Raw genomic sequence first — 20,648 nt, 5'->3', positions numbered from 1 at the left:
CTCCCACATAAAACACGGACTGGAACTGTCTCACCTCCCCCTCCCCTCCAATTCCATAACCCCCCCCCAGACAAACTTCTGTAATTAAGCTGCTGCTAAGGAATTGCACTTTATTCAAACAGTATTCTCGGTACAATATTTAATAACTGTATATATATATTTTACTCTCCTCATGCAAATTTTGCACATATACACTTACTACTAATTTGCACTATTCAAACTGTTATTCACATTCTGGTTACAATTTTTGCCATTTGTGTCTTTTGTTCTTTTTGTACTATAATTCTTAAACACTTTTTCTTGTGTGGCCTGGGAGCCCAGAGAGAACAGAAATTTCAGTTCTCAATATGTCTGTGATATATTGTAGAAATGACAATAAAGCTGACTTTGACTTTGACTTTGATTAGTGATTCCTGAGACTCGGATGAGGTGCTTTTAGTTATTATGATTTCAAACTTTTGATGTCTCTCCCAGCAAACCTGAGTGCTTCCGCCTCTTTTAATCTTTTTATAAACGGCCTGAAAACTTTCTTTTTACTGTTGCTTTTAGCTAAAATTGTGTTTTATTGTTAATGTTGTTTTTTTAAAGACAAATCTTTTTATTGTTGCTTTTAGTTAGATTGCAGTTTTTTGCAGTCAAATTCTACTTTGTCTTTCTGTAAATCACTTTGAAAATGTTTACCGTTAAAAATGTGTTGACAAATAAAGACTTATATTATTTTTGTGTCTACTACATCACACAGGTTCATCCCGTAATGAGCCTTTTTATGCCTGAATGATTGATTGGTCAAAGTTAAGCTGTCTAACAAATAAAACTCTGAAAATGGTCAGAAACTGGACTGAAAACTAGTGCAAGAGCAGCTTCAGTCCAAGAAGGTCCATGTGAAGCAAAATATAAGAAAATGAGAGATTGTTCAAGACTTTTGCACAGTGGTGTATTTAAATCTGTACATGTAAAACTGTACAAATCATTTCTCAGACAGTTTCTGATTTGTTTTACTCAGTGATTCGGTATAAAATACGATTCTTCCATCACATCTTGAATAGGAAAAATGAACCTTTGCCTCTCTTTCGTATCCAGGTCAGCTCTCATGGAGCCGTCCAGTAAACCTGGTTCCAGCCAGGTGGCTGATGTCGTGTTTGTCATCGAAGGGACCGCAAACCTCGGGCCGTACTTTGAATCTTTGAGGAAAAACTACATACTTCCAGCTATTGAGTAAATATTACCTGACATTAATAAGCTGTTAATGTGTTGCTGCTTTCATTTAGTTACGAGTTGTTGTTTTCTACCTCCCATAGATACTTCAACGGAGGGCCCCCAGCAGAGACAGATTTTGGTGGAGACGTGAGTGTTTTGTTAATTCAGTTTTTTTACATTCTAATGGACATTTCAAGGGTTTTGATGAGATTTTAGATAGGAATATTATAAATGAAAACGCATCTCTGTGTTTTATGTTTTTTCCAGTATGGAGGAACGCAGTACGGCCTCGTGGTGTTCAACACAGTCGACTGTGCTCCTGAGTCATACGTCCAGTGTCACGCCCCCACCAGCTCCGCCTTTGAGTTTGTTTCGTGGATCGACAGCATCCAGTAATTCTTTTTTTCTCAAAGCTTTTCACTTTGTTTAATGTTGTCATTTTTAAAGAACTCTTTTTGATTATATTAACATTTGTTTGTTGGCAGGTTCATGGGAGGTGGAGCAGAAAGCTGCAGCCTGATTGCAGAGGGACTTTCTGTGGCCTTGCAGCTCTTTGATGACTTTAAAAAGATGAGGGAACAAATGTCAGGAAGTGTTTTTATTTCTTATCTTTAACCAGATTGTTTCACAGTATAAGATTGATAACTTTGGCATGAAAGACGGCGGGCGATATGCATGACTTCAAGGATTCAATCCTTAAAAGATTTCTGAAGCATCAGAAAAAGATGATAAGTCTTAAAGTCTGTAATACAATTTGGATTAATTGAAATTATTACAAATTCGAAAACATTTCTCCTTAAAATTATACAATATTTTAATGTAAAACTGTACTTCAGAATGTAGCTGAAGTGACGAGTGTCTCTCCTCATATCTGTTTGCAGAGGTCAAACACACAAGGTGTGTGTGCTGCTGTGTAATTCTCCTCCATACCTCCTCCCTGCAGTGGAGAGTGTTAACTACACCGGCTGCACAGCAGACAGCTTGGTCAAAATCATCAGAGATGTGAGTTACAACCTGCTTTCTTATTGTTAAACACCTGCATTTCTGACATTTGTTTTGATTTCATGTCATTTTTTATCACTAAAGTGATTTTTGTTTTAATTTTTCAGTTGAAAGAGAAATACATTTTTGAACTGAATATATTTTTTGTATATTTTTGTAGAGAGGAATTCACTTCTCTGTGGTCGCTCCTCGGAAGTTGCCCGCTCTGAGAGCTTTGTTTGAAAAGGCCTCTCCGGTCGTGGGGGCGGTTGAACCACATCCAGACTACAGTCAGGATCCGTTCCACATGGTGCTGGTCAGAGGCATCTCGCTACCTGGTGAGAAAAATCCTTTAAGACGGTTTAATGGGACCAAACAGGGAACGGCTGCCGTCTCTGTTCATGTGGAGCTTTAACGCTGAAGTTACTGTTGTTTAAACTCTTTAGAATTTATGCACTTTTGTTTATCTTGTTCTTTTAATATCTCTTATTTTGCTTTGGATTGTGAATTAAGCATTTAGATAAATTCTCCTCTTTTTGAAGATGGGGAATATTTATTTGAAGACAGAAAAGTATTTGTGTATACTGTCTGTAGCAGCTTGCTGAATTATGTTGTTTTGTGGATAACATCAAAATGCCAGTCACGGTGTGCAAACGCCGACCCCCCCATGACCCACCCAGATTCAGATTAAAGAAAGAAGAATATATTTGTTCAATCCAACTCTGGCGTTGATGCCCACACCTGGTTTAGATGAAGGGGATAAGAGAAGACAAAATGAGAAGTGAGGAAAATGTGAGTTTATCAAACTGATGTCGCCATCGTAATATTAAACAATAATACTGCACACCTCAGGTTTTTCTAATATTCTGCAGCCCCACTTCAGATAGACATGGATATTCCACAGGACATCACGTAACAAGAATAAATCTGGGTTTATTGTTTTATCTTTTTCTAAGGATCTAATTTCTCAGATAAGTCTTTATTTTTACCTTAATTCTGGACACTTTCCTATTAAAATGTGTTTGTGAGGCGCTGGTTGTTGATTTTCACACCTTAATTTATTTTTCACAGCTCTGCTGTAAATTAATTATTTTGGATAGTTTGAGCAGTTTCAGCTAAAGAATTAGCAGTTGTTAAAGGTTACTCTTACATTTTCAGTGATTAGGAGCGAGAAATAAACAAGCTTTATCGGCTTTCACAGACCGTAATTCTGCAGAAAGACAAAGCTTTCTCCGCTTCTTGTCTTAGTTTCCACAGGTGGAGGACCTGGGCTGCTCAAACCTGTCCTCCCCCCTCAGCCACTGCCTGGCAGCCAGCCTGTTGGACCTCCGCAGGTCACCCCACCCATTAACCCAACCAACCCGTATCAGGTAATGGGCAAGCAGCCACCAGCGTCTGGCTCCCTGGAGGTTAACTCCTGCCGTCTGCTTTTGGCTCAGGCTCAGAAAGTTGTCTTTACATTTACTCTGTAAAATGTTTACCCCTCTGTCTTCTTTTAATCTGCTTCCTGGCAGACTACGCCACCCATATCCGCTGCTCTGGTGGCTGCGCAGATGGCTGTGGAGGCAGCCAACAACCAGAAGACTCGCTGTACGTTAACAGTAGACTGTCGGCTTTTGAGAACAACTCGATTTTGCCAAGCTTGTTGTTGCATTTGTCTGTGTTTGTTTACTCTGTGTGGGTATTTCTTGGATTAATTCTTTCTGTTTTTGGAAAAACAAGTTGCAGGGACACAATTAACATTTGTCCCAACACTTTTTAACTTTTCTGAAATTGTCAAACTTATCCTCTTGCATTGTTTGGGTTTGTTGGCCTCTCTCCAGTCCCAGGAATGGTCACTCAAGGTCCTCCATTTTCAACTCAGCCAACTATCCCTCCAGTCTCTGGGATGAAGCCCACTCAGCCCAACATATCAACGGTTACCACAGCAACGCAGCCGCCAATGATGCCACAGCCAGTTCCTCCCAACCCTCAGCAGCCTGTCCCACCCCCGGGACAGCCAGTGTCCAATCAGCCGACACAACCACAACCTCCGCAGCCTGCACCAAATCAGCCCACAGCAACTTCAGCACCGCCGAACATAGTGAGTTCTGATCTTATCCCCTCAGTGTGGTGCAGCGGTGGTGCAGCGATGGTTTAACGGCGTCTCGTTTGGGCGGGGGGCTTCCTACAGTGAGGTTACTGGGTCAGCAGGGTACGCTGAGCCAGAAAGGCTAATGACACAGTTGTGCTTGCAGATGATTTTGGCCACATTAAAAAACAAACTTGTTTCTCTTAATGTTTTAGTAGATCAGAACCCTCTGTAGACACTTAGTTGTGCTGCTGTACTAAATAGTTGATTTTAAATATTACCAATTCACAACAAAACCCATCTCAGGATACTGTACAAAAACATTCAGACATTTTAAACTGCCAATGCTAATTGGCATTTTATAATTGGCAGTATAACATGCCAATTAGTAAAAATTATTTAAGGAAGCCAGCAGACAGAGCTGAATCCTCACTTCGTTGTAGTCTCCCATCCTGAGCAGCACATTGGCATCAGTGAAAGGAATGACTCTTTAAACTAGAAGGAAAATAAAAGCTAAAGATGTTTCAGATTTATCTCTCCTTTCAGCCTGTAATAACTGGAAGAGGCTCCAATCACATGACTACAACCACACTCCTGCCTGTTTGTAACCAGCTGGACAGACACTGTGGTGGTTTTGCTGTAAATAACTGAACTGGGCCATTCCAGGTTGTTTAACTGCTTTGGCAGCATGTTTGAGGTCATTCTCCTGCAGGAGAACCTCCATCTCGGTCTCAGATATCAGAAAGACTCAAACAAGTTTCCTTCAGTTTTCTATATTTTGCTCCATCCATCCCCACTCCCACAGCATGATTCTGCCACCACCATACTTCACTGTGGGGAAGGTGTTCTCAGCATGCAGGTTTTAGGTTTGTGTTGGACATGAAACATTCAGTTATTAGATTGTCTCACAAGCAAACAAGCAGCAGCCGTTTGTTTCACAAACGCTGTTTTGTTGTTGGGAGAAAAGACTCTTCCCATGAGCTCCCCAGGTCCTCCAGGGTCTCAGCGCACTTCTGCAAATAGAACGATCAGTCCCACCTGGCGCTGTACCTCATCTCGCCCCTGCAGCTATGCTCTAACCCCACCCCACCACCAAAGATGGCCAACAGTTCAGTTTTAGTTCAAAAATTCCAATCTGCCTTAGTTTTTAAAAGTAATGTTTTTTTCTTGGCCACTTGTCCATGAATTGATTTAAAACTCCAGGTTGGAAATCAACAACAACAAAAAAAAAGATTATCAAAAGGGGTGAATACTTTTGCAACCCACTATGTATGATATATAATAAAGGCAGTCATCAAATTATATAATCAAACATAAAAAAATGTTGTTGTTGTTGAAAAGTAAATCTGAAATGTGGGTCCACACTCAATGTAAACAAAGCATGTGGAAGCTTGAGTCACATGATTGACCTCAATAAGGCTGGTCGCAGTTTTCTCAGGTAAACAAATATGTAAACAAATGCACGTGGTAGTTGGCATCCAATCACAAATTTTTAGTGTAAGGGCAGATTAGCAATCAGTGTGACAAAAATATTGTGCAAATTTTGTTTCTTACTTCATGATTTATTTTTTTGTCCAGTCTTCATGACTTTGCAGTGAGTACCTTTAATGTTAACTCAGAGAAATGTATTTGGGATGTCTTCCCAGCTGCCTTAAAACCAGGATAATAAACAATATTTCACACTCAATCAGGCTGTAGCAAACGTTGCGTTTTCCTCATAGAAGAAGAAGAAGAGTGATGATGTCACTCATAAACATCCTGTTTGTAAGAACTGAGGTGAAGCTGATGCTCCTTTAATCTGAACTGATTTGTTCAGGGACAGAACTCTGATCTCCTGAGAGAAAAACTGTTCTAAATCGGCTGTTTTTTGTCATTCAGGCTTATTTTTAAACACATAGAGAAGCAGAACTGAAACAACGCTCTTTGGTTTGTATTAATTACTAAACTGGAACAACAGCAAGTTAACGAGGACATTTCCTTTCGACAATTTGTTGCAGCTGCTTTTTTTCCTCTCCCCCGAACAAAACCCCTTTTTATGTTTACCTGTTGTCTCAGCAGGTCTCCCAGGAGCGAAGATAATTTGCTTCTAAGTATAACTTCCCCGTTTAAATAAAAGACAAACGGAAAATAAAACAGAATCATTTTTTTCTTATTATTTCCAAACGTTAGGGGGGAAAAAAGGAAACAGGACTTTAATTTGCGACGTTGCAGTAGCCTTAAGCTGTGTTTGCAAACTACCACGCTGTCTGAAGTCTAATATCAGAACGAATTTTAAATGTGAGCTCTGCTGTCTCATCAAAACCAGACAATGTTGCTTTTTCTCCAGAAGATCATGAAGACACAGAGTTATTTTTCCCTCTGATTTTAAATAAATCAAGGAAGAAATATTTGACAATGCTTTATTCCTCTCTGCAGAGCTGTAGCTTTTATTACTGTTTTATTATTTGGTTTTCTTTTGACCAGAAAAGTGCATATTTCAGCTGGTTTGGTTGCAAACAATACATACAGTTTACAGTGCATGTAACCTCCGTATTTCTGCTTACAGGTTGGGGTCCCCGGAGCTCCAGGCAACGCCAATTCGATCGTACAACCTCAAGGTGTTGCAAACAAGGTCGTGGCATGGACCGGCGTCTTGGAGTGGCAGGAGGTAAAACAAAAAAAGCTGAATTCTCTGACATTTGGTCCAAAGGAAACAACTGATTTAGGTCCTCCACACCGAGCAGGAAGGTTTGCCAATATGCTGGGAAATACGTATTAATGCCTTTTTGTTTGGATTCAGCTTTATAATTTAGACGTGACTATTGGGTTTTTATTTTACCAGCTAAAAATCTAGAGAAACAGCTTCTTTTTTTTTTGTTATGAAAATCCAGCATGAACGCTGAGAGCTGAATGACTGCTGAATGTTTGCTGAAGAAGCTGAAACTGAGTTGTTACAGCTAAAAGAAACAGAACATAAGCTAAAAGGAGCAAAACGCTTGCTTAAAAACTAAAATGAACAAAAATGCTAACTCAAAGTAGCAAAGACAAGCTGAAAGGTAAATGTAGCAAACAGCTATTTAAAAGTTAAAAGTAGCAAAAGGTTAGATGTGAGTAGCAAAAAGATAACTAAAATATAAAAAGAACATAAGGTTAGCTAGAAGCCAAAATTACCAAGAGGGTTGGCTAGGAGCTAAAAGTAGCTAAAGGCTACATAACACCTAAAAGTAGCTAAAGGCTCGCTGAAAGTTAAAAGTAGCAGAATGATAGCCAGAAACTAAAAGTAGTTTAAAAATGGAGCCAGTTTTGAAGACATTTCAGTGTATTTCTATAGGGAAAAAAAATAGTAAATAAAGTTTAATGTTTTGGGAAATCACAGCACCCGTCTCCTGAATGGCTGAAATGGCAGAAAGTGTCCAGAAGTAGTAAGGTCACAAAAAAAAAAGATTAAAAAATCAAAAGCTGGTAAACAATAGTGTGAATGCTGACTCGGCGTATTTCCCCAGATGTTTCTATGAACTGACCTGTTGTCTCAGCTTCTCATCAGGTTTGGTTAGATAAAAATAAAAGAGCTGCAGTTGATGAAAATATAATTTGATCATCAACCTTGTGCTGGATCCATCATATGATTAGTCTCAATAACCACCTGTTATTGATTCCTTTACAGTAAGATTAATGGCACATCCTTTACTGTCCTACTTTCATTGGTTTAGCACCAGCTCAGATCGAACTGCTGAACCAGAAAATTTAACGTTGACAGCTTTTATGTGAAACTCATGAGGACTTCATGTGTTTGTGTTTGTGTGGCCGGGGCCCGGATCAATCGGCCCGATCGACTCTTGTCTCGTCCTCCCTCATCTGTTTTGTCTGAATTATTCAAGTCTGTTTAATGGATAGGAATACGAATGAGAAGCTACGGAAATCTAAATCTATTAAAGATAAAGAAATGTAGTCATAAACAATGTCGCGGCTCAAATTAGGAGCATGAAACATTGGTCTTTATCTGCGAGTTCCTCCTCCGGTTAACTCGTCAGGCTTTTTGTTCAGGAATTGATTGTGCGCTGGAGGATTTTGTGTCGTCGTGAAGGATAACACGGCAGAAACTAAAACTCGTTTGGAGAAAACAGTTTGTTAGATGAGGAAAGCCAGCGCTTGTGGCTGGAGTTTGGGACAGAATACAGAGTTATCGATATGGTATGATCGGTGAAAGCTTCATCTGTCTAAAATGTGGGGTAACCTCTTGGTACAATTTACTAACATGCTTTTAAATCTGCAGAGAGGATTGTTTTGTTACTCTCTACATCTCTGCCCAGTGTCCTTTCTGCTTCAGCAAGCACTTAAAATAAATTACCCATCTGTCTTCAGCCCAATAAATCTGTAATTGAGTACAGTAGACCTGACTAATGTGTGATTGATTATTCATTTATCCAGTATTGATCCTCTGAAGATGAGTGCTGGCAGTTTCCCTGATGGGACTTTTGGTAATTGCTTGTCCTGATTGGGGTCACTGACAAAAGATCGAGCGGGCCGGGTCACGTGCCGCTTCCTTCAGCCATGTTCTTCATTTGTACTGAGGCGTTACTTGAAGTCTTAAATCCTCTGCGGAACGAGCCGCTCAAACGCCCAGGTCTGTTTCTGGACCAAAGATTAGTGTTTCTGTGACCGAAGCGTTCAGCTGGAAGTCAGTTTTCAGTCATAGAGGAGGATCTCTTATCAAACAGCAGCCCGTGGGCCGAATCAGGCCTGCGGGGGGCCCGCTGTCGGCCCTCTGGGGAGGGGGGATATAACATCAGAGATAATAAAAATAGGCAAATTGAATCAATTCTGAATATCTGTGAGGCTTAAACTGAGTCCTCCTGAGGTTTTATCAATTTGAGAGCTCAGAACCTCGACCTTCTTCACTCTTAAGGCTGCAAGTTTCCCCCTGGTTTTCATTTTAACCACAAATAAAAGGAAAACTGTTGTTCTGTGTTTAAAGAATTCACTGTATTTCTGCTTTTTGTGTGTGAATTTGTGCCTTAATGATGTCAAACACAAACTCATAACCCTGTCAACAAGTTTTTAACCATTTGTTTCAAATTTTCCCTTTTTTTTGTAATACTTCATTAAGTTGGTAGCTCTGCTCTGTTACAAGATTTAAAACAAATGTCAGATAACATGAAATTTAAAATTCTGTCAGTCAGAATGTTGGCATTTTATTGTCAAATTTAATCACAAACAATGTTTACTCAAAAATATATTTTCATTTATTCATCCGGTTAAATATATCTATAGACCAAGGATTCTAGGTTTTTAAAAATGATCTCACATGACTGTTAGCACAAGATAAATACACTCGTAAGCCACGTTCCCTGCAGTTTGACTCGATCCAGTTGCATTTAGACCGTAATAAGCTTTAAAAACATGGATTGTGCAACACGACACCATCATCATGTCCAGAAGGTTGTTTGTTTATTTTTAGGTTTGTCTGGATTTTCTGACATGTCTATTAAACAGATAATATTAGATTCATTTCATTAATAAATGCGGTTTAATTTGATCAGTGTAGTGATTTGCACGTCATGAAGGAGTGTCAGAGGTAAAAAATGGATTCAGATCTTTCTGCCCCACAGTTAAACAGCAGCAGGTATCTTATTCTGATTTAAAACAATCAATAAATAATAATTATCATATTAATTAATCGGTTTCTGAAACATCTAAAGAATATTCTTCTTTTCTAACTGTAGCAGAGGTTCTTCTCCTCCCAGTAATAGGCTACGACCTGCTGCTGGTTATTAATGTTTGTTGGATCGGTGTATTTTTGAAAGTCCCGCTTTCCTGAGCTTGCTTCTAATATCCCCGTCTGCTCGTCTTCCTCCTGGTGTTCCTCAGTCGATCTGTCTGTCTGTCTGTCTGCAGAAACCTAAAGCTTCTTCCATGGATTCAACCAAGCTGACGCGTTCTCTGCCGTGTCAGGTGCACGTCAACCAAGGGGAGAATCTGTGAGTAAAGCCAAGTTCAGACGAGTGTTTTCCTTCAAATTGTTGTTTTGACTGCATCACTGATTCTCAGCTTGTAATTGAAGGCTCTTTGTAGCTCGTTAGAAGCTGCAGGAGTCACAAACGACCAGATTTAAACCCCGACTCAGATTTTTTTATTAGTCTCACAGAGCTGTCATGTAGAAACTCCTTTTCTGTCGTGTCAAAACATTACAGTGTGATAAAAGTAGTATAGATTTGACTGTTTTTGAGTTTTTCCTGGTATTTCTGACTGAAACGATCAACTCGTCAGTCTGAGCGGTTTTTGTGCGCTGCTTTGTTCCACACATCCTGACGTGTTGGTTTTATCTCTCCTCAGAAACACAGAGCAGTGGCCTCAGAAGCTCATCATGCAGCTGATTCCACAGCAGTTACTGGTGAGACCATCGTTTGCAGCAGCGACTTCTCTTTGAACGGTGCTTCATTAAATTTATTTCTTTATTTAGACGACTTTAGGGCACCTCTTCAGAAACTCCCGAATGGTTCAGTTTCTCTTCACCAACAAAGACCTGGATTCGCTCAGAGGTCTTTACCGCATCATGGCCAATGGTTTTGTGAGTTTTTCCACACGCTCTGCTCTGTTCCTTTTGTTTCTCTCACCTTGTCTGCCGTTTTGTATCGTGGAAACTGAGTGCAGGTCCAACCTCTGTCCACTAGGGGGCCTGAACATGAACCCTCCCTGTAGTGTCATATGGAGACTATGGAGGGGGTTCTTGGCTGCTGATTTTGTTCCTATAAAGCCGTGTTTTATTTAAAATATAATTTGAGTTATAATATAAAAACTGTTCTCTCTCAGAAGGGTTATATAAGCTTCTTCAGTGCGATGCAACGTTAATCAGAAAATACCAGTTAGAAAAAAGAAAGACATTAATAGATTTTAGTCCAGCGGAGCTCTGCCTCTGTGCTGAGTTCGATTTATGGCCCAGTGAAGGCACAGTATGAATTAAGTTAATAATATTTGCATTCAATTTATAAAGCCGACATGTTTGATTGGGCAGAAGAGCTCAGAAGTAGGTTATGTCCCTGAGTGTGAGGCCATCACATTATTACATCCAGGTCCCATGTTGAGGTCTTAATCTGCCCTGTGACACCCCCCACCCCCCTCCCCCCTCTGCAGGCGGGCTGCGTCCACTTCCCCCACACCACTTCACCCTGCGAAGTGCGGGTGCTGATGCTGCTGTACTCCTCCAAGAAGAAAATATTCATGGGCCTCATCCCCAACGACCAGAGCGGCTTCGTCAACGGCATCCGGCAAGTGATCACCAACCACAAGCAGGTCCAGCAGCACCGTGCGGTGAGTGGGGCCGGTGGGAAGGAAGGTCGCTTTAATCTGTGAGGGAAGAGATGCAAAGCGTGAGATAATGAGGAGGAATTATAGAGGTGCGCTGGAGAATTGAGGTACTTTGTTTCAGGCATTAAATTAAATAGTTACAGAATTTTTAGTTTCAAGCCCGTCGTCTATGCAGCAGCTGCTTTAGTGAAGACTAATAGTGATGAGCCTCTTTATTCCTGATCTACTTAAAGCAGTAGTTCGGAGTTTTTGAAGTGGGGTTCTGTGGAAAACTTATGAACTAATAACATCTTACCTGTTATAGATTGCTCCGTCTGGAGAAAAAGAGTTTAACTTTGACTGAATTAACGAGCTAACGGCTGGGAGTGCGTGGCCAAGACCAAAGTGGATTACTGCCGTTTTAACACAACCCCAGTCGGTTCACGCAGACTTTTATACCAGGCCTCATCAAGCAGCCCCTGGGGCAGATACAGCCCTGGTTGAAACATTTTGGCCCCAACAAAGCTGCTAAAATCTCAGCGTGGTTCATCTGAATACCTGTACGTCTCAGGAACTGAATATCACTGAGGGGAATTAAATTTATTTCAGTAATTCAAGTCAAAACTCACATATAGATTATTTACACTTACAGTGATATATCTTAGATGTTTCTTTCTGTAAGTTTTAATGATTGTGGCTTACAGCTAATGAAAACCCCAAAATCAATTTCTCAGAAAATTAGTCTTACATAAAACCAATTAAAACCTTTTTTTTTCTCTGCCTGCTTTACAAGCCAAAGTTTCAACAGACAGATTTTATGTGTTTGGGATGACTTTCAGATACTTCCACACCAAATTTTAGCTCAATAGATCTTTTTGGGTTTGTTAAGGTCACCTAGCTGTGGCAGCCATCTTGAACTGGACTGAATCCAAAGGTTCATCTGTTGTAGAAACCCATCCTCTGCTTCACAAAATAAATTTGCTAACAGATTATGCAACTATATGATTACCTGCCTTTCGAGGCAGCGGGCAATAAAAGGAGCTTCTTTGTGAGATTCAGCTGGAAACGTATAAATTTTTTAGGCTGTTTGGATGTTTGCAGGAACGATCTTCAGGACGCGGTAAGGAAACCTGATGACTCGGCTCAGTAGTTCAGGTAGACCTCTTCCTGCCACCAAGTTCATCACAGGCTGAAAACGCTCCCTCCTTGTCCGTATGCCATAAAAATTTCACATTCTCCCTCTGCTCATCTCCCTCCCCTCCAGACGGGCTGATTTAAAACGCGGCTCCGGGAGAGGTGCTGCACGGCTGTTAAACAATGCAACAACCTGCCAGACGAGCAGCATGTTACTCTTTAAAAATAAAGCTTCATGTCGACTTTACATGAGTCAGATTACATTTCTCCTTGTGCTCCGCTCTCATCAGTGTTGATAGCGCTTGTCTACTCACCCTGCTAATTTTACGTCTCTGCGAGTGAGAGAGAGACCGCACGGCGGAGCCCCAATATGTGGCTCGTAAGTCGTGTGAGCATCGGGGCATTTAGAGAAGGCAGAAGACATGAAATTTTAATGAAGACTTTTTTTTCCCCCTGCCTCTTGTGTATCATCACATATTCAGAGCTGCATTGCTAATAAGGAAGTGCTACAGCAATCTTAACGTAATTAAAATTTCAATTTGGACCAGTAGTTAGGGTTTGTGTATGCGAAGCCCCGGAGTGGCATTCTCAAAGAGCAAGACTTTCAGTTTGTTCCTTTCACAGCCAGTCAGAATGAATTAAACGCCCGTCCTGGTAGGAATGCTTGTCGCCCACCTCCCACGTGACAGAGTAATTCAAAATGGCCGCCACAGCCACCCAAAATGTGTTAAGGATTTTCTGTAAATTTGACAGAGTTGTAGCCAGTTTTGTCTTGGCTTGTTAATTAGCTGTGGCGGCCATCTTGAATCTGGTTGACTCCAAATGGTAATGGGTTGTAGATTTACGTCCAGTGATTACTTTCTGAAAGTTTCATTAAAATCCGTTTTGTGGTTCATGAGATATTTTGCTAACAAACAGACAGCGCTGACTCCAACAGTTTTAAAAGCAGATCTTCAGTTGGTTTTCGGGTTGACTCTCAGCTACTACCACACTGAATTTTAGCTCAATATTTATAAAACTGGCAGAGTAATGTCTATTTTTGTGTTTGGGTGCAGACCAATAAACACACAGATTTGGGCTGAACCATAATTGCCGTTTTGAAAATAAACCCGGGGTCTGTGTACGTGATGGGGGATCATACAGGTTCCTGGGCTGACGGCAGGAAATGAATCACCGACAGCAGAGGAAACACACGTAGCTGTTTTATTGGTTTCCCTAAAAAGAGCCAGAGCTGTGTGTTTGGTCGTGTTTTAGCACAGTCCTGCGGTGAATTGTTCACGTTCAGTAAGATGGATGGGTGAAGGTGTTTTTCCATCACACAATCCTGAGCCTGAAGTTAATCATTTCTGCTCGCCCTTCGTTTCTCCCCAGTTTCTGTTCCCGGACTCCTTTAAAACTACAGAAATGAGTCCGAACGCAGTGTCACAGTAACATTCCGCTTCGGTTCTGTTGCCTTACAACTCCACATTAATGAAGTTAAACAAGGAAACATTATAAATAAAAACAGAATGCAACAATTTGCAAATCTCATAATCCTGATTTTAATTGCAGTGGAACATAGGAAACATATCGACAGCATCACAACTTTGCTGGAATTGGGGTTTTAGACTTTTCTTTTAATTTTCTTTCCTGGCCACTCTTTGATGAATCCATTCAGATCCCAGGTTGTGAGGAAACAAAGCAGAAAAATGACCAAAAGGGATGAATTTCTCTGTTCAGAGCTCCCCGTTCTGCTGAAACAACAAAAGTGTTACTGTTCCGTTTAGGTGCAAACAGATACTGTACGTAATGTTTCCCTCTCCAGATTACGCTCGAGCTCCAGTTTGTTTTAAACAGTGAAATCTGAAATGGTAAACACCTCAGCAGGTGGTGCTTAAAGTTAAATCTACATTATCCTCCGTGTTTGTTTTCACTTTCCATCTGCTCTCGACCAAAGTAGGTGAAAACGCAGTATCACACTTCCAGCATTGTTAGCACAGTAAACACCAATTACATATAGCAAATATGTGTTGTGTAAACATACTTTATGCATGCAGGAGGAGGGTATCAAAATAGCCCATGGTTAGGATTTACAGAGGGTCGGATAGATGTTTTTTTTAAGCTTTTCCAACTTAAAATATCACTTTCTTGCCCTCATGTGTGTTTGTCATGAGTTATTTCTCTGTAAATATTTGGAAACTGTTTTTATGTTAAATTGCAGCTGCTGAATCAGTCAAGAATTGCCATTTACATGAGACAAAACGAACATTTTCTGCTCCTTAGATGAGCTGTGAAAACATCTTAAAATGGTTGAAGTTAAAAGATTAAAATGCCTTTTTCAGGAAAATGTGTGCGTAACAGAACCTAACACAGTTTTTAGCTTTGACTACAAATTAAGAAAACAACATTTTCCGAGTTTAAACAGATTGCACATCTTTGTTTTAAATCTCCTGAACCACGGAACAGATTTTAATGAAACTCTCAGGAAATCACCCTCAGCTGTTTGTCTACTACCTGCTAACTCCTGGAGTCAGCCTGATTCAAGATGGCTGCCACAGCTAGTAGCTAAGACAAAAATGACTATAATATTTTCCGGACTATAAGGCGCATTTAAAGCCTTCAATTTTCTCCAAAAACGACAGAGCGCCTTATAATCCGGAGCACCTTATATATGTAAGAAGTTGTGATGTTTTAGTACGACTTTGGTTAAACTACAAAGCTGCAGCGCTCGCAGCGATAAGGCTCAGTTATCGTCACACAGGGCTCCGCCCACGGCGGTGGAGGCGTTTATACGCAGTATTGGACCATTCCTTGACAGGGCGTATTATAATCCAGTGCACCCTATGGTGCAGAAAATACGGTCTAACTCAGTCCATTTTAGAGACATTTAGCTATAATATCATCATATTCTTAGCTGAGGGGGACATCTTGTGATGTCACGAGATGATGTCATAACTTTATTTTGGAGGTTTGAACAAAATGACTTTAGTTCTGTCTTTTCTGGTAATAAGAAGATCTCAGTTTGACTGTTAGCGGCGGGCGATATGTATATATGTATTTACAATCTGAGGGCTTTGTTTTGTTGTTGTTGTGTTGGTGCAGCAAATGGGTGGAGCAGGGGGGCCGATGCAGCCCAGTCAAGTTCCCCCCAACCAGAATTTTCTGAACCGGGCCCCCGGTCCCATCCCCGTTTCCCACGGTAACGTCCAGCAGCAGGTAAGTAACGCCACTCGGGGCGTGCACGCCTGCCTCGTCCTCCACGTCACTTTTCTTCTTCCTTGACTGCTGGACTGCATGCCGTACTGATTCCTGCTCTCTGATCTGTCCTGCATCCAGTCTGTGGTGGTGGGCATGCCCCCCGTTAGTCAGGTCTCCATCATGGAGGAGCAGCAGAGGCAGAACAACTTGGTGAGAACAAGAAGGTTTTACTCACTCTTTGTTGTTGTGTGAATGTTGATCCAGCGTTCTTTTCCTGCTTGGTTTATTTTAATTTTTCTGCACGTTTTCTGTCATCTAACTGCTTCTGCAGACTTGGAGCCATTTTAACCGTTCATACATCAAAACGTTCAGCTCATTCAGGAGACGGCTGCTGTGGCTTCTCTTTTTGTTTTCTAAGTTTTATACTGTTTTAAAAATATTTAACTTTATTTACAAAGATTTCCCAGTAGAAATACATTGAGATCTCTTCAATTCCTTTAATAACACGGTATAATTTTTCTATTTTTTATCTTTTTATGCTACTTTTACGCATGTTTTGCTTTGTGCTGAAAATGCATATTATCTCTAATTATTATTATTATTATTATTATTATTATTATTATTATTATTATTATTATTATAGCCAATGATGTTAAACTTGTTTTCAGCCTTCATGAAGTTTTGCACAGTGAACAGAAAGCTCTTTGTCATGTGATGAAGTCTCAAACAGTCAATCATTTCTTTATATTCTGGTTATTTACTGTTTTTATTTCCAGTAAATCATTTAAAGTGGTCTTGATCAATAAATCTTTAGGATTTCTGAGGATTATTTGAACTTTAAGTGTTTTTTCACTCATTTTCTGTCCAGTCCTCATGCCTGACCATCCTGAGGACAAGTCAAGCTGAGAAATCATCAAGTTTTCTGCTAAAATCCTGTTTGTCAAACTGTTATAGATAGTATTTTGTATATATTCTAGTAAAGATATGGGAACAAATCATGTCTCTGTGACAGGCTGCTGGTAACTAAGATATCAAATCAAATTTAGCTCTTTGTCGACACAATCCTGGTTCATCCAAGTTTGTCACAATTTAGTGGCCTAACAAACAACAATGAGTGAAAAAGCATCCAAAGTCCAAAGAAGAACTAGTGAAGACCTCTTTTAATGAGATTCCAAGAAGGTCTGGCTGCTTGGAAACAGACTTTAATAAAAGCAGCATCTCCAACATGGCTGAACGGGGGACTGCATCACTTCCTGTTAAATGTGTCCTCTGCAGCCTGCTGTTAACACAAAACATCATTTATTGATAAGCTGCATGTTGGAGCTTGTTTTTTTCAGTAAAAACTGCTTTCACGTTACAATCCACCACGTCAGAAAACTAAACACTTATTGCTGAGTCAGCATTTACACGATTGTTGCCTGTTCGTAGTTTCTTCCATAGATGTGTTGCAGCTAAACTATGCGTGTAATTTGTGCTGACAATATCTATCACCCAAATCAGTATATTTCTTTTCTTTTCAAATGTAAAACAGGTGCAAGGTGAGTCTGAAAACTGCTCATTTCTGCTCCTGTTTATTTCAAAGCTTGACGAAACGCTGCTTTGCTTTGTTGGAGAACGCAGAACGTGTTGCTGTGAACTCCATCAGGGTCATCTTGTTTAACGAAATGTGCTCTTAAATCTCCTAAACTGCTCGCCCTGTTTTCAGATGACGATGAGAGCAGCCGGACCGACCAATCAGCAGCCGGCGGTCAGCGGAGCACCGCCCAACCAGGTCGCACAGAGCGGACAGGCCCAGCCCCAGGGCTCCATCCTTCGCCTCCCGAACCCGGGAGCCAATCCGCAGCTGCGCAGCCTCCTGCTCAGCCAACAGCAGCCGGTGAACTCTTTGAATTCTCCTTCTTGGAATAATTGTTTGTCAGGTTAAAAACCCCTTGAAGCCTTGGCAGAGGTTAACGCTCCGTTGTGTCTCAGCAGCAGAGCGCGGTGTCTCACATGCCAAACATGATGTCCCACCAAGGTTTAGGACAGCAGTTGGTCCACTCGGCGCCAGGAGGGGGGCCTCAAATGCAGGGCCAGTGGAGGCAGCCAATGACAGGTCAGCAAACGCCCCACTGTTTGTGGAGGAGGCAAATATTTCACACAGCAAGACATCAGGTTTCCAAAAATGAGACATGAAACAGATCATTTTCTTTCTTTATGAATTATATTTTGACTCGTAACCGTAACAGATTATTATTCAAACACGTTGCAGTCTACCGGATTTAGAAAATAATAATAAAGTAATGCGGGTGTGTTATTGTGTAACAGCTCTGATGTTCCTTCCTGCTGGTCTGTAGAGTACGCTCAGGCCTTATTTAAGGATGATCGAGCTAATTAATTGGTCAACCAATCAGTCGACCTGCCATTTGCAGAAATCTGCTGCAGGTAAATTAAAGTATGAAAATGTACTTTTTATTGCTTCCAATGACTATAAAATTTTTTTCATTTTAAATTGATTTAAAGTTCCACCAAAAACTTTCTCCACTTCTAGCTAGCCTTTTGCTGCTTTTAGCTTGAATAACGTTCAGCTTCTTTAGCTTCTTCAGTTAAGTCGTAATTCCTGAGGTTATTAAAAGTTATTTTTATCTGAGTGTTCGGTACCTGCATGTTTACTTGCTACTAATGAACTCTGAAGTAGCTCTCATTCTGTCTTAACGTTTGATTTTGAAAAGGTTTTCAAAGCGTCCTTCCTCCTCTCGGTTGGCAGGTCAGATGCTGATGTCTGGAGGTCAGAGGGGCCCCGTCCCCCAGCCCGGGATGCCCCAGGTCTCCGGCGTCATGGATGATGAAATGCTCTTGGATCTCATGTGATCGAGGAGGATTGAGGACTCTGGAACTTGACTTTTAGTTAAAATTCAGCAGCCTTTTCCCAGTTTGGACTCACGTGTCTGCTGTTCCTTCCTTTGCTACAAATATTCGGTGTTTTCAGAAGACAAATCTTACGTAGTTTCATTTTTTAAAGCACCGAACAGCAGCAGTTATGGACTAAAGTTACGAGCATTCGGGGTATTTTTTTATGTAAATAGTCATGAACTGTGAGCGCACTTATTCTTTGTGCTTCCTACTGGACTGAGCTGTTGGAAACAGTCAATTAAATCTCTTTAAACTGAACTCATCTACAAGTTTTTTATAATTGAAATCTCAAATAGTGTTATATTTTTTTCCTTTTTATTTAAGATTTCTTCTTTTTTCATATTTTCTTTATTAAATTATTCATCAAGCTGGGTTCTAGGACTAAAGTAAAGTTAATGAGTGCAGAGAGGTTTTGTAGTTGATGCATGAACAGTGTTTGTGTGCTCAGCTGAAACTCTCCGTTTCTGCAGCTCGGACTCTAAAGGTGAGGCAGAGATACTGAAATAGACACAGTAACAGATAGTTCAGTGTCTTTTTTTCTGCCAAATAGTGTCACAGTGTTAATTTTAACTACTCCAATATGTCGAGGAACCATAGAGAGCCTTTCTGTGCCAAGTAGTTCTACCAGATGGCTTCAGTTGGCTGTGTTTCCATTGGCATAATGTACAATCAGGCTGGCCGCATGCGCACACGCTGCAGACTTCATATAGATGCTCACAGTCTGCTTTTATACCACGGCCTCGTAATGCGTTTGATTTGATTTGAATCCTGCACAGTAACACTGCCTGAATGTTACAGAGCTGCTGAAGCTGCAGAACAAGAGAAGCCAAATGCCAGATGAACTTTGCTGAACCTCACAGGAACGACACACATCAGTTTGTGCCGTTACTTGTGTGTACACATGCAACAGGAAGTGATGTCAGACCCTGTCACCTGGGAGACAGAGACGGTTGCTAAGAGACTGTGACAGTGGGTTCTTGTTTCTGAGCTTTTTCTTTTTTTTTTTGACTTCTTTCCTCAGCCCCGCTTTTTTTTTTTTTTCTTCACAAGGACTCACACAGACAGACAGTAGTCCCTCAGAGGCCGGGGCTCATCCCTCCCATCCCCTCAGAGCCACACTTTAGTCTCGCCTTTTCCTGTCTCTTTCTCACCCATCTTCATCTGTCAGATCCTGTATGAGTTATGAGCCATCTGACATAAGTTTTTTTTTCTCTGTTAAAAATGTTCAACTCATGAATCATAATGGTACATCCCCAATTCTGAAAAACTTGAGACATTGTGTAAAATTTAAATATTTCAATTATTTGCCCTTGACCACCTTTTTTTAAAAAAAAAACAAACAGTAATGTTAAATTTAATGGCAGCAACACATCTTTTTAAAGTTTTTGTAGATGTTTCCCTCTGTGCAGCATCTCCTCTTCTCCCATCAGTCTGTAAACATCTGGACCTGAGGTTGTCCCATTCTGTCTGTTCAACAGTCCTGGATGGGAGCAGATGTTGCTCTAAAACCTGGACTAATGCACCCCCATACCATCAGAGAGGCAGGCTGACCTCAGAACAGTTCTCCTCTTTGGTCCAGAGGAGACACATCTGTTCACATCTGGCTTCTTCTTTGCCTGATAGAGCTTTAAGCAGCGTTTGTGGACGGCACGGTGAACTGTGTTTACAGACAGTGTTCCTGAGCAGAACAGAACCAGAACCTGATCACCAACATCCAGCCTTGACCTTTGACCTCCAAGATTACTCCAGATTCTTAAAATCCTTTCATATTTTGAACTGTAGATGATGAGATATTCAAAGTCTTCCCAGTTTTCCATTAACAGTTATTATTCTGAAACTGTTCCTCAGCCTGCTGAACCTCTGCCCATCTTTACTTCTGACAGATTCAGCCTCTAAAATATTATTTTTATATCCACTCCTCTTACTGACCTGT

At 40.7% G+C, this 20,648-nt stretch overlaps 1 protein-coding gene across 4 annotated transcripts in view; it reads left to right on the top strand.

The window, feature by feature from the left end:
* The window catches only part of med25 (mediator complex subunit 25), a 22,216-nt gene extending 3,243 nt beyond the window's left edge, over positions 1-18,973 (top strand). Inside the window, exons 2-20 of one of the 4 annotated variants that reach the window (XM_037978806.1) lie at positions 1,081-1,215; positions 1,299-1,344; positions 1,465-1,589; positions 1,683-1,781; positions 2,079-2,199; positions 2,360-2,516; positions 3,427-3,548; positions 3,693-3,768; positions 4,002-4,261; positions 6,795-6,896; positions 10,124-10,206; positions 10,562-10,619; positions 10,689-10,796; positions 11,360-11,536; positions 15,728-15,841; positions 15,962-16,033; positions 17,529-17,699; positions 17,795-17,918; positions 18,570-18,973. In XM_037978806.1, coding sequence (XP_037834734.1) covers positions 1,091-1,215; positions 1,299-1,344; positions 1,465-1,589; positions 1,683-1,781; positions 2,079-2,199; positions 2,360-2,516; positions 3,427-3,548; positions 3,693-3,768; positions 4,002-4,261; positions 6,795-6,896; positions 10,124-10,206; positions 10,562-10,619; positions 10,689-10,796; positions 11,360-11,536; positions 15,728-15,841; positions 15,962-16,033; positions 17,529-17,699; positions 17,795-17,918; positions 18,570-18,673 — 2,244 coding nt within the window. In that variant the 5' untranslated portion in view covers positions 1,081-1,090 and the 3' untranslated portion in view covers positions 18,674-18,973. The remainder of the gene's footprint in view (positions 1-1,080; positions 1,216-1,298; positions 1,345-1,464; positions 1,590-1,682; positions 1,782-2,078; positions 2,200-2,359; positions 2,517-3,426; positions 3,549-3,692; positions 3,769-4,001; positions 4,262-6,794; positions 6,897-10,123; positions 10,207-10,561; positions 10,620-10,688; positions 10,797-11,359; positions 11,537-15,727; positions 15,842-15,961; positions 16,034-17,528; positions 17,700-17,794; positions 17,919-18,569) is intronic. The other 3 variants (XM_017419506.3, XM_017419507.3, XM_037978807.1) reach the window with 3 other exon arrangements.
* Positions 18,974-20,648: the final 1,675 nt, after the last annotated feature.

This window comes from Kryptolebias marmoratus, linkage group LG12, assembly GCF_001649575.2.
Source record: "Kryptolebias marmoratus isolate JLee-2015 linkage group LG12, ASM164957v2, whole genome shotgun sequence".
In the NCBI taxonomy this organism is placed as follows: domain Eukaryota; kingdom Metazoa; phylum Chordata; class Actinopteri; order Cyprinodontiformes; family Rivulidae; genus Kryptolebias; species Kryptolebias marmoratus.
Note: the sequence above shows the minus strand (reverse complement) of the source record. Positions and strands in the feature narration are given on the sequence as shown.